Raw genomic sequence first — 14,456 nt, forward strand, 5'->3', positions numbered from 1 at the left:
AACATTTTATTGAGAGCTGGACTTTGAGGGATGTGTAATAAGGTGAGATGATCAAGTTGGGGCTTCAGGACCAGAAAGTCTGGGCTCCAGGCAGAGTTCTACCATGACCAAGCGCTGGGACCTGGAGCAAATAACTTCAACTTTCCCATGCCCCAGGCTTCTCATCTATAAAATGGGGACAATGACAGAACTGGCCTTGTTGTAGAGAATAAACGATTTAGTATGTGGCAAGTCCTTAAAAGTGTCAGATACATGGCAGGGATACACTAAAACTACTGATGTTACCATTGGGGCACACAAAAGTACCCTCTTAGAGGAGTGTTGGGTACACCTGGCCCCGAGGTAGGAGGAGGGCCAGAATTTAAGCTGACCCTGCTCCTGGGGTTTAGAAGCCATCAGAACGCACACTAAACTAATAATTCCACATGTCACTGAACATGGTTCTAAGCACCCTCCCTATATTTACTCATTTAATCCCACAACAACCCAAAGAGGCAGATACTATATTACTCCTGTTTTAGAGCTCAGAGAACTGAGGCCCAGAGAGGAGAAGCAATCTGCCCAAGGCCACACAGGTAAGTGGTGGGGCTGAACTCTGAGCCCATGCCATCTGGCTCAAAAAACTACCCTCCAGACCACTGCACATCCTGGGTTTTTCTATCCGACAAAGTAAAGTAAGGTTCCTTTAAAGGTAACATGTTGTCATAAATAAAGCCCATTAAAAAAATGAAAAATTACAGAATATGTTGAAACAATATAATACAGCAAGTCAAAAAAAAAAAAATACAGCAAGTCAACTTACTTTATAAACGGGGGAACTGAGGCCCAGGAAGAAGAAAGACCTGTTCATGATCAGGCAATGAAACCTTCTTGATTTCAGAGTATCTGCATCAATTCACATGCTCTACATTTCACAAAGCATAAGGATATGGGTATATGACTTCTATTTCAGAAAAAAACCAAGGGTGTATTAATAATCTTAAACTAAAAGTCAATCCACTTATTCTTCACATGGAACTAGTGACAAAAGGCAGCTGGGAAAGTGATCCAGTTCCCAAAGCATGGAATCTAGAATGGCTCATCTGGAAGGTCCCTTAGGGGACAAGTCCCTATTAAACAAAGGGGAAACATACACATATGCCAGGATCAGTATTTTATTATTATTATTATTATTGTTATTATTATTATTCTGAAGTGAGAAGCAGGGATGCAGAGAGACAGACTCCTGGATTCGCCCGACTGGGATCCGCCCGGCATGCCCACTAGGGGCGATGTTCTGCCCATCTGGGCCGTTGCTCTACTGTAACCGGAGACATTCTAGTACCTGAGGCGGAAGCCATGGAGCCGTCCTCGGTGCTGAGGCCAACTTTGCTCCAATGGAGCCTTGGCTGCAGGAGGGGAAGAAAGAGACAAAAAGAAAGGAGAGGGAGGAGGGTAGAAAAGCAGATGGGCTCTTCTCCTGTGTGCCCTGGCCGGGAACTGAAACCGGGACTCCCACACACCAGGCCAACGCTCTACCACTGAGCCAACTGGCCAGGGCCAGGATCAGCATGATTTTAATAATTGTCACAAGACACCATTATGCTAGCAAAACTGACTCTTTGTAACTTAAACGGCTATATTTGCATCTGTAGTATTGATATGAGGTCTTGTAATTGCTTCAGATAATAAACCTTTTTAAGTTGCACAGGTGGAAATGCAAAAGGTAATGGTTAAAATATTACATGGCACCTGCAGTTCAAGATGCAACCCGGCTCTCCCACTGGAGTGGACATCTGTGCTTTTCATCTACAACCAGCACTCCTTTCTTTTCATTGAAATCATGCCAGAGCTGCCAATCATGAAGCCCCACCTCCCTGTCCCACCGGATGTGCTTGTGGCCTACTCTGGACCAATCAGGGTCATTTTAAAGAAATGGCTGACAGGGGGGGGGAGGGGACAAGGATGGGGGGGGAGGAGGGGGGGGAGGGGGGACACACACGACTCTCTTTCCCTGGAATAAAGATCCAGAAGAAGCATCATGCCTGGACCATTTCTCCTGCTGCGCAGAGGCCACCTGAGGCCAAACCCAGAGAAAAGAGATGAAAAGGAAGACAAGGCTTCAGCCTTGGATCCAGCTACACCTAAAGCCAGCAACCCCTGCACTTCCCAGGCTGGAGAGCCAGAGAATTTCCCTTTTTGCTGCAATGCAATTGAGTTTGCAAACAAAATAATTATAACCAATACTCCCAACTGAAGGTTCCCGCCAAAAAAAAAAATCACATTTCCCCAAATCACCCAACTTCACTGGTCCACTGAACCAAACTGAAAAGAGTGCTGGATTCAAAGGAACTCAGCAGGCTGCTAATGGGTACAGGGTTTTCTTTGGGGGCGATGAAAAAGTTCTGGAGCTAGACAATGATGATGACAGCACAACACTTTGTCCTTAATGCCACTGAACTGTATATTTCAAAACGGCTACAATGAGCCATCTTATGGTACTGTATTTTATCAATACGGTCTGCAAGATTCAAGACATTGCCCTCATTGGACACATCCTGACAAACATTCTCTCCCTGCTGTTGTTCCCTTTTCTCCTGGCTCCTTCCGGGCTGGCCAACAAAGAGAGTTAACTAAGTGTGGATAGCAGAATTCAGCAGGAGACCTTGGCCAGGGAACGAAAATGCAGGAAAATTCTGCATTTTCCATTCTGCTGCCAAAAGAGAGCCTCCGCTCCGAAAGCTGTTTAGCCATTAAAACTATTTATTGAATACTTATTATGTCCCAGGCATAGTGCTAACCCTTTTAGAAGGTACTCTGACAGCCTATACTTTTTTTTTCTTCTTTTCCAAGTGAGAGGAGGGGAGATGGAGAGACAGACTCCTGCATGTGACCCAACCAAGATCCATCCAGCAACCGCCATCTGGGGCAAATACTCTGCCCATTCGGGCCATGCTTGCAACTGAGCTATTTTTAGCACCTGAGGTGGAGGCTCCACGGAGCCATCCTCGAACCAATTGAGCAATGGCTGCAGGAGAAGAAGAGAGAGAGAGAAAGAGAGAGAGAAAAGGGGGAGGAGGAAGGATGGAAAAGCAGATGGTCACTTCTCCTGTGTGCCCTGACCGGGAATCAATCCTAAAACATCCACATGACAGGCCGATGCTCTACAACTTAACCAACTGACCAGGACACCCCCATACCTTTTTAAAATTATTATCAGCCTATTAATTCTAGAACCCCACCTCCTGAAAATGTATTGTAAAGAAACAATTCATCAGAAGATAGAAAGGAGCTGTGTGTATTAAAATATTGGTTGAGCCATGGCCCGACAGCTCAGTTGATTAGAGCCTCATCCCGATACATCAAGGTTGCAGGTTTGATCCCTGGTCAGGGCACATACAGTAACTAATTGATGTTTCTGTCTCTCTCTCTCTCCTTCCCCTTCTCTCTCTAAAATCAATCAATAAAATAATAATCAAAATAAAATGTTGGCTGAAACATTATTTATAAAAATAAAAGTGGGGCCCTGGCCGGTTGGCTCAGCGGTAGAGCGTCAGCCTAGCGTACGGAGGACCCGGGTTCGATTCCCAGCCAGGGCACACAGGAGAAGCGCCCATTTGCTTCTCCACCCCTCCGCCGCGCCTTCCTCTCTGTCTCTCTCTTCCCCTCCGGCAGCCAAGGCTCCATTGGAGCAAGGATGGCCCGGGCGCTGGGGATGGCTCTGTGGCCTCTGCCTCAGGCGCTAGAGTGGCTCTGGTTGCAACATGGCGACGCCCAGGATGGGCAGAGCATTGCCCCCTGGTGGGCAGAGCGTCACCCCATGGTGGGCATGCCGGGTGGATCCCGGTCGGGCGCATGCGGGAGTCTGTCTGACTGTCTCTCCCTGTTTCCAGCTTCAGAAAAATGCAAAAAAAAAAAATAAATAAAGTGGGAAGCAACTCAAGAGGCCAACTTAGTACATTACAGTGCTCTTGTGAAATGGGACAGTCTGCCACCAGAAAAACATACATTACAGAGGCTCTGCAGTCACATAATTTATGAATTTATGTTAAGAAAAAAGAAAGAAAGAAAAGCAGCAGCCACCTAGAGCATGATTCACAGCCTGTGACTGCATCAGTGCCCAGGCGGTGAACTTGCCCACAGAGCTGTCGGGAAGATGGAAAGACAGGCCTTGATAATGGGATGACTGGGAGTTTCTATCTTCTTATTTTTTTAAATAAAAGTTTTATTTTGGGATAATTTTTGATTTACAGAAAAGTTGCAAGAGACTGTACCAAAAGTTCTGTACCCTGCACTGCAATTGCACAGTTATTAACAGCTTGTGTTACTGTGGTGTGCTCGTCACAACTAAGGAGCCAGCACGGGCTAACTAAGCTCCAGACTTCTTTCTGACTTCCCCAGTTTCTCCGTTCCGGGATCCAGTCCAGGATAGCACATGGCATACAGCCTGGTTTTGTATGTGTCTTTTTTTAAAAAACAACAACAACAATTCAATGGCTTTGGTAGATTAACAGATCTGTACAATCACCACCATAGTCCACTGTAGAATATTTTCATCACCTGGAAAAGAAGCCCCCTGCCCATTAGCTATGACACCTCCCTACCAAGGGTTTTTGTTTTGTTTGGGTTTTTTTTTAACAGAGACAAGAGAGAGTCAGAGAGAGGGATAGATAGGGACAGATAGGCAGGAATGGAGAGAGAGGAGAAGAATCAATTTTTCATTGTGGCACTTTTTTAGTTGTTCATTGATTGCTTTCTCATATGTGCCTTGACCAGGACGGGGGGCCACAGCAGACCAAGTAACCCCTTGCTCAAGCCAGCAACCTTGGGCTCAAGCTGGCGACCTTGGAGTCTTGAACCTGGGTCCTCTGCATCCCAGTCCGACGCTCTATCCACTGAGCCACTGCCTGGTCAGGCTCCCTACCATGGGTGTTGAGAAATCTTTTTGCAAAATGGAGAGCCCTTTGGTAAGGAGAGAACTCCCTCCCTCAGCTTCCTTCCCTTGGTTTTTCTTTCTGGAATTCAGATTTTCTTTCTTCAGCATGACCCCATGCCCTAGCCCCAACCTTGGAAGTCTCTGATCACGTCAATTTTCATTATGTCCAGGATGGAAAAAAAACAACTTGACTACAGAAACCACTACAAGTAGAAATGTTCAGAAGCTCAGAGACAAAACCGAGCACATGCTCGCCTTTCCCCCTTCCTTTTCAGTCATACAGGGACTTGGGAATAGGTCAGCCCAACTACCCAGTGTAGGAGTCTGTGACATTGCTGATACAGCCTTTGTCATTCTATAGCCACCAAATTATCATAAAGACCCTGCTGGGCCTCATAAGGTTAATATTTATTCATTCTACAGGTGTTATTGAGTACCTCCTGTGTGCCAGGTACTGTTCAGAGAGGGCATGCAAGAATTCTCCCACTGGGTCCTCATGGCCACCACTGGAAGTCAACAGTGATCATCCACGATCCGAACAGGTAGTAGCTGCCATTTCAGCCATTCCTGCAGCCCCCTACTCCACAAGCCACCTGCCTCAACCTCAATGGTAAACTCTCAGCTGCCATGGTTCTATGAGGCGATGGTCAGGATCACAAACACAGCTGCCTGCCTCCTAGCCCGCACACCGATAACAATTCTGGTAGCATTTTACCGGTGGCTGTGGAGGTCCAGACACAAAGCACGGCTTGCTTGAAGTCACAGCTAAGTCACAGACCCAGGAGCCAAACTCGGCCCTCTCTGTCCCGATGGATGATGATCCTTTCCGAGTGTGACTCCCAGAGACAGAAGGAACACAAGGCCAGTTACCTGCACGACCTCCTTCACCAGGGTCTTGTCTGTGCCAGTTTTGGCTCGCTGCAGCCCGCTGACGTTCTCACCGATCCATGTGATAAGGGCAAACTTGGACCTCTTGCTCATGGCATCACCGGTGGTGAAGCGTACAAAGGCGAACAATCGGATGTCATCTGCAGCCAACAGCAAAAAAGAAGCCATAGGGCTCAGTTAAAACACCCCAAAATTATGTCTCCGAAGACGGGCAACAAGCCATGAGTGCACCCAGAGTGGCGTGGCCGGGGCCCAACACTGACCTTGGCCAACATTCTGTTATTTGGCCTACATTCTGATCCCAACAATGGCACCCAGGCTTTGATGCCCATTTCACAGACAGGAAACGGAGGCTCAGAGGGGTCACCTGACACTCTCAAGGTCACACAGGTAGTTAGTTGGAAGCCATGCTGGGCTGTGAACACACAGCCTCTCTGGCTGCTATACTTACAACCCTCCCATCCCTTATATGGTCAAGGCTTAGGTTCTGGATCTTATTTAGGAAGAAGTTTGTCAACTCTTCTTATCCCCAATCTTTGAGAGCCCACTAGGAACGGGAACGCCAAACAAAGGTGGAAACTGGGCTAGGGGAGGGGTTGGGTGAGGAGGAAGTGGCCCTTATTTTGGCCTGGGATACTGGGCAGGTCGTGCTTACAGCTAGACAATGAAGGATTCTGAATATTCTTCCATTAGGTGTGTTCTGTTTGTTACAGATTACACATTCATTTTTATTTAAATGGCTCGGGGGGGGGGGCTAGTTGGTCCACTGATCTGCATTTACATTGCATTTGATTACTACCGTTTTCATTACTGTAGCTTCAGGATCTCTTCCACAGTCCACCATATTAATTAAGCTTCCCAACCACCGCCACTCTGTGTTACCAAAAGATTCTTGAATTTTTAAAGTGCTGTGTGTGTCTGTGTGGGTGGGTGTGTGTTCTGCTAGGATAGACTAGGATCACTCCACCTCATCACTCCTGGCCTTTGGGGCTGGGTCATTCTTTGGGGTGGGACAGCCCTGTGCACTGTAGGATGTTAAACAGTACACCTGGTCTGCATCTCCTGATTGCCAGTATCACACCTCTTCAACCAAAAATGTGTTTAAGCACTGCCCAGTGTCCCCTGGGAGGCAGAACTGCCCCTAGCTGAGAATGAATTTCTAGACAGTTTGTGTCCCCATTTAATCTAGACCTCCTTTGAGTTTGCCACCAAAATTCTGCGCTTTTCATTGACAATCACATATCCTCGCTCTGCTTACTTCTTCAAGGTTCGTATTTTAATTGTGCTTACCAGTGAGCTCTCATTAGCGTCCTTCGCTGGCAAAGGCTGGCACTCAGGGATGTCACTGGTTTGGCTTATTCATTTTGTACCAGCTGCTCTGCTCAGCGCCGACGCTCTCAATGGCTTTTAGTGGCTAGCTTTAGGTCTCTCGTGTACTCAGTGACAACATAGAGCTGTCCTTCTCAAATATTCATGTATATTTGAATCTATATTTGCTAAAATACAGATTCTGACTCAGCAGATCTAGGATGGGGCCCCGGGGTCTGCACTTCTAACTAGTGCCCAGGTAATGCTGTTGCATTTGAGGTTTTAAAATTTTTTTAAATTTAAGGTGCCTTCTTTTCTGAGTCTTTCTAGGTGCCTCCATGCTGAATCCCACACATCATACAGGTTTACACTAAGCCCCACAAGCCCTCTGGGTGTAAAGGAGACACAGTATGGAACTGATCAAGTTCATTGCCTGGTTAGTACCGCTAAGCCTGAGAGAGGACTGTCGGACAACAACTCCACTGTCTGACAGGGAACCCTGTCCCAGGGAAGCCAAGAAACAGTTCGCAGCAGGCCACAGCCTCCTGATTCACACTCCAGCGTCCAGGCCACGGTACTCCACAGTGTTTATTTCTTAAAGGAACAGTCATTACGACCGTTCACACACTGGCACAACAGGTCTCAGGTTATAAACCACAGGTATGCTCTACTCTCCCATTTGGTCTTCACTATGACACTACATAGTGGGTGACGGGGAAGTGGTTACTGTCATCACCTTCATCAACACCCAAATCACCAACTGAGAGATGAGACTCAGAAGGCGTGTGATGTGCCCAAAGTAACGTATTAATGACAAAGCCAGGCTTGAGGCCAAGGATCTAGACAGCGTGGGTGTGTCTGCCCACCCAGCAACAGGAGTCTGGGGGGGTGCCCATCATGGGACCTGAGCAGGGGGGTCAGGAGATGATGAGGCAAGTGGGGACAGAGAAAAAAAAGGATGGTCTGGGGGACACTTCTCAGGCCAAATCAACTAACTTCGTTACCAGCTAGCCATGGGAAGTAAAGGAGTACAGGAGATTCCCACACAGGAGTGAGAGCTCTTGTCTCTCACTCCCAAGGACCCTGACTTAGTCCCCAAACTTAGTCAAAGCCTCTTTTTGCTCTTCCCACTTTTTTTCTTTAAGTAAAAATCATATTATTTTAAAGCAAAAACATGCAGTGGCATTTGGTATATTCACAATATTGTGTGATCATCATCACTAATTTCAGAACATTGGCATCAACCCCCAAAAGAAACTCCGTACCCAGGAGTGCTCACTCCATATCCTCCCCCCCCCCCCATGCCCTAAGCAACACTAATCTGCCTTCTGTCCCTGGGTCTGCCTGTTCTGGACATTTCACACAGCTGGGGTCCTACACTCTGGTCTTCTGTGTCTGACGTTCACTCAGCATGTTTTCAAGGTTCATCCAGATTGTAGCGTGGCCAGTACTTCACTCATTTTACAATTGAATAATATTTCATTGTATGGGTAAACCATAAGCTGTTTATCCATTCATCTTTTGAGGACATTTGGCATGTTTGCAAAGTAGGATGATTTTGTACCACCTCCTCAGATCATCATGATGATTAAATACGAATGCTGTGAAACCCGCCTGGGTTTCAGGCCTCTAACATGCTAGAATCTCCCCTTGAAGCTGCAGCCACAGGGAGGAGCTGCCAGGTGGGTAGTGAGCACAGGAAATGAAGCTGGCGGGACTGAGGAACCGAAATTCACGCAGCCACGGTGGCTGGTGCAGACAGAGCGTGGGGGTAAGTTGCTGAGCATTTCCCAGCATTCACGGCTGTGTCTGGGAAGCCAGCGCACTGTTTTGAGTAGTGTTATTGGAGGGGGAAAAAAGAACCGGCACAAAAGTGTTTAATTAAATTGCAGCCTTGACTTGAGGGGGAGGCAGGGCCACATATCAGATGCCGGGGCAACACAAGCAAAAGATCAGGCAGTCTGTTTCCATGGGAACCACTCTATTTCCCACTTCCACATGGGTCAGCCTTGAGTTTTGGATTCTGTGATGGAATCTGGATTCCAACCACCCCATCTCTAGCCAAAGCCTCCCTTTGGCAAAGTTGCAAATCATATGTCCCAAGTACGAACTAAGGACCTGGCACAAGGTAGGTAAATAAGTCACACCCCCACCGCCAAGGACATGGAGAACCTGGCCTTTGTGGACCTTCCAAAACCTCAAGCCAATGCCATTTCGATTATTATGGCAGGTGAGGCTATTTTCCTGAGTGGCTGTTGGACACTTACCTGACAATAGTTTGACCAACAGGATTGCTGACGTTTTTGAAAACCCAAGAGTCACATTATGCTTAAAAAATGTTTGCTGCTCAAGATCTGGCCCAACACTGAAAAGTCATCCGAGTCTAAAATGAAGAATCCGTTCTTTTGGGCAACATTGTCATAGCTGCCTATGCAGACCTCTCTCCCCCATTAACCCTGAAGGAGGCTGTGAGGCCATTTTGACCTCAAAGTGGTCTGTGCAAGAGAAAGTTCCAGTTCTTTAATACTGGTTGGGCCACCTCCCTTCTTCTGGACAAACTAGGTAGTTAAGCAAACACAAACACACAGCCATGGCATCACATCAGACATGGAAAACATCATGCCCCTCATTTATCTTCTGCTAATGGTCACTCTCACCCACAGGAAAATGCAAGCATATCAACTGAGAAAGGCCTAGCCACACCTCATCATATATGTATATAGTGCGTATGTGTGTGCCTGTGTATACGTGTATATATCTGCACTAACATGGCAAAACTGGCCATGAGATAGCTGATACTTGAGCTTGCTGTCACCCACATGGTGCCACTTGGTCCCTAATGGGACCAATGACACATCTTTTCAGGCTGAGGTTCAGGAGTTGAAGGTGCAGCTCTGGATGACCCCAGTGGGAGAAGCCCAAACACCCCAGGAGAAGACAGCCTGAGCCCCCTGTCGGAGGCCTCAGCACAGCTGACCTCCACTGCGCACTGGGCCGTTCACCTCAGCCTTCGGTTCAATGGCATCCAAGTTCCAAAGTCCACTAGAAACTCATCCCTGCTTTGTACCAGCTCTGTGACTGTGAGTGTCGCCAATCCTCAGTTTCCTCATCTGAAAAATAGGTCACATATCTATCTCATAAAGCGGTGTGAGGATTAAATGGAAAAAAAAAAAAAAAAAAAAGGGACATGAAAGCCCTGGCTGATGGGAGGGTTGTTATTTCTCTATCCCACCTGTCCAGTGAGACTGCTCTTGGAGTCTGCAGGGCTCCGAACTGCTGAGCCCAACAGAGCGTGCCCTGGCCTCCACCTTCTTCCATGGCTTCCTATACCCACCAAACTCATGTTTTCATAGCAGGGGCACTTCTGGGAGGACACATTTAGTCAGTTGTACCATGAGTATTTCATAAGAGCCTACTATGTGCCAAGCCCAGCTAAGCACTAGGAGGTACAGATAAGACAACAAGATAACAGAGGCCAGCATTTACTGAGCACTTACAATGTGTTAGGCACCATTCTAAGCACTTACACGTTATCTGCACAGTTCATCTTAACCTCCCTGTGAGGTCAGCACTGCTCATAGTCCCATGTTACAGGCAAAGAAACTAAGGCTCAGAGAGGGGAAGTGATGAGGAGCCAGATGACTTTCTCCCTTCCCATTGGAGAACTGGTTGAGTCTAGACCAGCAGTTCTCAAAGTGTGGTCCTCGGACCAGCAATGTCAGCATCACCCAGGGACACATTAGAATGTGAATTCAGAAACTCTGCAACTGGGGCCTGGAAACTGAATTTTAGTGAGTCCCCCAGGGGAATTCTGATGCCCCCAAACCTTGAGGACCACTGACCTAGAAGAGATGAGAAGAGGAAACGATGGGGCGTTGAGCATGGAGAACTTGCTCCACTCCTGGCAGGGCACGGAGGTGAGACAAAAGGTCTTGTGGGCAGAAAAGCTGAAGTGCCCAATGTTCAGCCTCCACTCCTTCCCTCCCACCTGCAGGCCTTTTATTTTAAGGAAGTGATCATGTAAAAGGGCTTCCTGTGTGGCCCAGCTTCTCAGCAGTATAATTTACAGAATTAGAGGCATCTGAGTGTGGTTTCTGAGTATCTCACCATCAAAGGCCATCAGGACTGTTCCCCCAGAGACTCTCTCGCCACCCAAATCCCACAGCCCAAGAAAGAGCGACTGAACCACGGCCCTGGGTACCAGGGAGTTCTTTCTGTTACCTCGAAAGTGTTTATTGGACGAGGTTTCCTAAATGCATCACAAAAGCCCATGGAGTCTCACTGCAGGGAAGATGGGCACCAATGACAGAGCAAGGTCAGGAGCCTCGTCTTGGAGGACTGTCAACAACACTGTGCACTGCCTCTTGGCCTGCGCAGTGAGCTCCTAGTCCAGGTTGACTGCGATGTTAGGTGTCCTTGATTTGAGGCTATGGACAGTTTCCCCTTCCTGCCCTGTGAGAGTCCTTTGTTCATGAAAAGATGGTCTTCACGTGGCATTAATAAAACTCCGCTCAGCCTGACCTGTGGTGGCGCAGTGGCTAAAGCATCGACCTGGAAATGCTGAGGTCGCCGGTTCGAAACCCTGGGCTTGCCTGGTCAAGGCACATATGGGAGTTGATGCTTCCAGCTCCTCCCCCCTCCTCTATCTCTCTCTCTCCCTCTCTCTCTCCTCTCTAAAAATGAATAAATAAAATAAAATTAAAATACCAACTCTTTAAAAAAAAAATAAATAAAAAATAAAAAAAAAATAAAAAAAAAATAAAACTCCGCTCAAAAAAGCTTGCCCTTCAGTCGGTCTATGCATGAAAGGGCTCCTGGACCAGCCCCTCCCAGCAGCCCTAAGGACCCCTCAGGAGCCCTAGGCAAGGCCCACTTGGTTCAGTGTCTTACTTCTCCCTCTAAGGCTCCTCGCTTTCATTTGCTAAAATAAGTAAGTTAACATAGAGCATCAGGTCATCACAGGTAACGTTTTCAGACACTGCCTGGCACAGCGCTCACAAGCGCCGGTGTCATTGTGTTGAGTTCTCTCCCCTACAGCCCCATCCTCCCTCCAATTTGTTACCCTACATTTTCCTTCTTTTTCTCCTGTCTTACCACCCTCCTCACTTCCTCCCGCCCCATCTGTGCCTCTTTCTCCCTTCTCTTCCCTCCTCCTGCACCCTCTGTCTAGGGCCAGAAAGGAGGAAAGAATTTAGGAAGAGAGGTAAGAAGGCAGGGGGACCAGGGGAGTGATGCTAAACAGTTGTACAAGGGAACGTGGGAAGAAACAATCACACAACGAGAGGAGGTGACCACAAAGCGCATGAGAAGAAGGGTAAGGAGGAAAAGGGGCAGTCAGACTTCTCTGGAATCACCAAGGGCACCAGGACGAACTGCTTCAATATTTTCCCAAAAACTATAAACGGCATATGATCCACGCCACCCGCTCAAGGATTATTACCTTCTGCCTCCCGCAGACAGACTTGACATTTCCCAAGGCGCAGGGGATTCCCGAGGGGCAGATTCTGCCCAATCCTACCCATTATTCTCACCAGGGTGACCCTGACACAGGATCCACATTGACCGAGGGCCCTTACCTTCTCCCAAACAGGACCTGGCCTTCTCCTCTGCCTGCCCCCAACGCCAGCCCTGGCTGCAAAAGGACAAAACCCAAAGGATCTGCAGTGGGCCAAGTAGTGTATACATTTTTTGCATTTTTGCAAATACTTTATTTTTTTTTTATTTTATTTATTTATTTATTTTACTGGAAACGGGGAGAGACAGACAGACTCCCGCATGCACCCGACCGGGATCCACCTGGCACGCCCACCAGGGGCGAAGCTCCGCCCACCAGGGGGCAATGCTCTGCCCCTCTGGGGCGTCGCTCCGCGGTGACCAGAGCCACTCTAGCGCCTGGGGCAGAAGCCAAGGAGCCATCCCCAGCTCCCGGGCCATCTTTGCTCCAATGGAGCCTTGGCTGCGGGAGGGGAAGAGAGAGACAGAGAGGAAGGGGGAGGGGTGGAGAAGCAAATGGGCGCCCCTCCTATGTGCCCTGGCCGGGAATCGAACCCAGGTTCCCCGCATGCCAGACCGACGCTCTACCGCTGAGCCAACCGGCCAGGGCCGCATTTTTGTAAATACTTTAAATAATTTTGTTACACACAGAACACATACTGGATATAGAATAATTAGAAGCAAAAATAAGAATCTCATTACCTAAGTAACCTCTGGAAACATTTTGGTACCTGCCCTTTTGATACTTTTTTTTTTCCTTTTGATACTTTTTAACTAGTTTTATATTTATCTAGTTCCTGTTCTATCCCACAGTGCCAAGCACATAGTAGGTACCCCAAAAATATCACTGGCCAACAGAAAGAAAAGAGAGAAATCATGTCATAATTTCCATCCAACACTGAACTTCAGAGCAAGACAAAGAAGGAAGGAGCACACAGGGAGGAAATTGCCCCAGAGCGCTACAAGATTGCAGCTTGCTCTAGAGCTGACCTGACCTTATATAGACTCCCTAAGAAGTTATGCAAACAAGGTTCATTTCGGTGAGGAGAAAACAACCCACACATCAAAAAGCTGAGCAGTCAGCTTCCACCAAGTGAGCTCCCTGGAGGAGGTATGAAAGGAAATGGGGAAGGACTCTAACATCCTGCCACCCAGGGCAAGGTGACAGCTGGACAGTTGCCACAACCAGTGCTTGCTTCCAGCAGGCTGCGAATGGGGGGAGCCCAGGCAGCGACAGAATGACAGGAGGAGGTCTTAGGAAGCAGAAAATGTCCTCTCAGGGACAAAGAGGACACAGAGGTCTTGTTGGGTGCCACACCTCCTCCCAGGAGTGAACTAAAACCAAAGGGTGAACATGAACGGAGCCGGTTCCTCCCTCGAAAGAAGAGCTATCATTATTAAAAAGCGCTGTCTTGCCTGACCAGGTGGTGGCGCAGTGGATAGAGTGTCGGACTGGGATGCAGAAGGACCCAGGTTCGAGACCCCGAGGTCGCCAGCTTGAGCGCGGGCTCATCTGGCTTGAGCAAAGAGCTCACCAGCCTAGACCCTAGGCCCCTGGCTCCAGCAGGGGGTTGCTCGGTCTGCTGAAGGCCCGCAGTCAAGGCACATGTGAGAAAGCAATCAATGAACAACTAAGAAGTCGCAACGAGAAACTGATGATTGATGCTTCTCACCTCTCTCCGTTCCTGTCTGTCTGTCCCTGTCTATCTCTGCCTCTGTTAAAAAACAAAACAAACAAAAAAAAAAACGCTGTCTTATTTGCTCCCTTTTTCAAAGTGACTTCTCTTATTCACCCGGTTGGGTAAAACAACAAAAAACCCTCCTGTCCCATTCAAAAAATTATTTGAAAATA

The 14,456-nt window shown here is 47.9% G+C and overlaps 1 protein-coding gene across 2 annotated transcripts in view; it reads right to left on the minus strand.

Annotated features, from left to right (window-relative positions):
* Positions 1 to 14,456, minus strand: part of COTL1 (coactosin like F-actin binding protein 1) — a 53,283-nt gene that overhangs the window by 12,940 nt on the left and 25,887 nt on the right. For both annotated transcript variants that reach the window (XM_066242439.1, XM_066242438.1), the window contains one exon: positions 5,786 to 5,943. In XM_066242439.1, the coding sequence (XP_066098536.1) occupies positions 5,786 to 5,943 (158 nt within the window). The remainder of the gene's footprint in view (positions 1 to 5,785; positions 5,944 to 14,456) is intronic.

Source organism: Saccopteryx bilineata, chromosome 9 (genome assembly GCF_036850765.1).
Source record: "Saccopteryx bilineata isolate mSacBil1 chromosome 9, mSacBil1_pri_phased_curated, whole genome shotgun sequence".
Taxonomy (NCBI): domain Eukaryota; kingdom Metazoa; phylum Chordata; class Mammalia; order Chiroptera; family Emballonuridae; genus Saccopteryx; species Saccopteryx bilineata.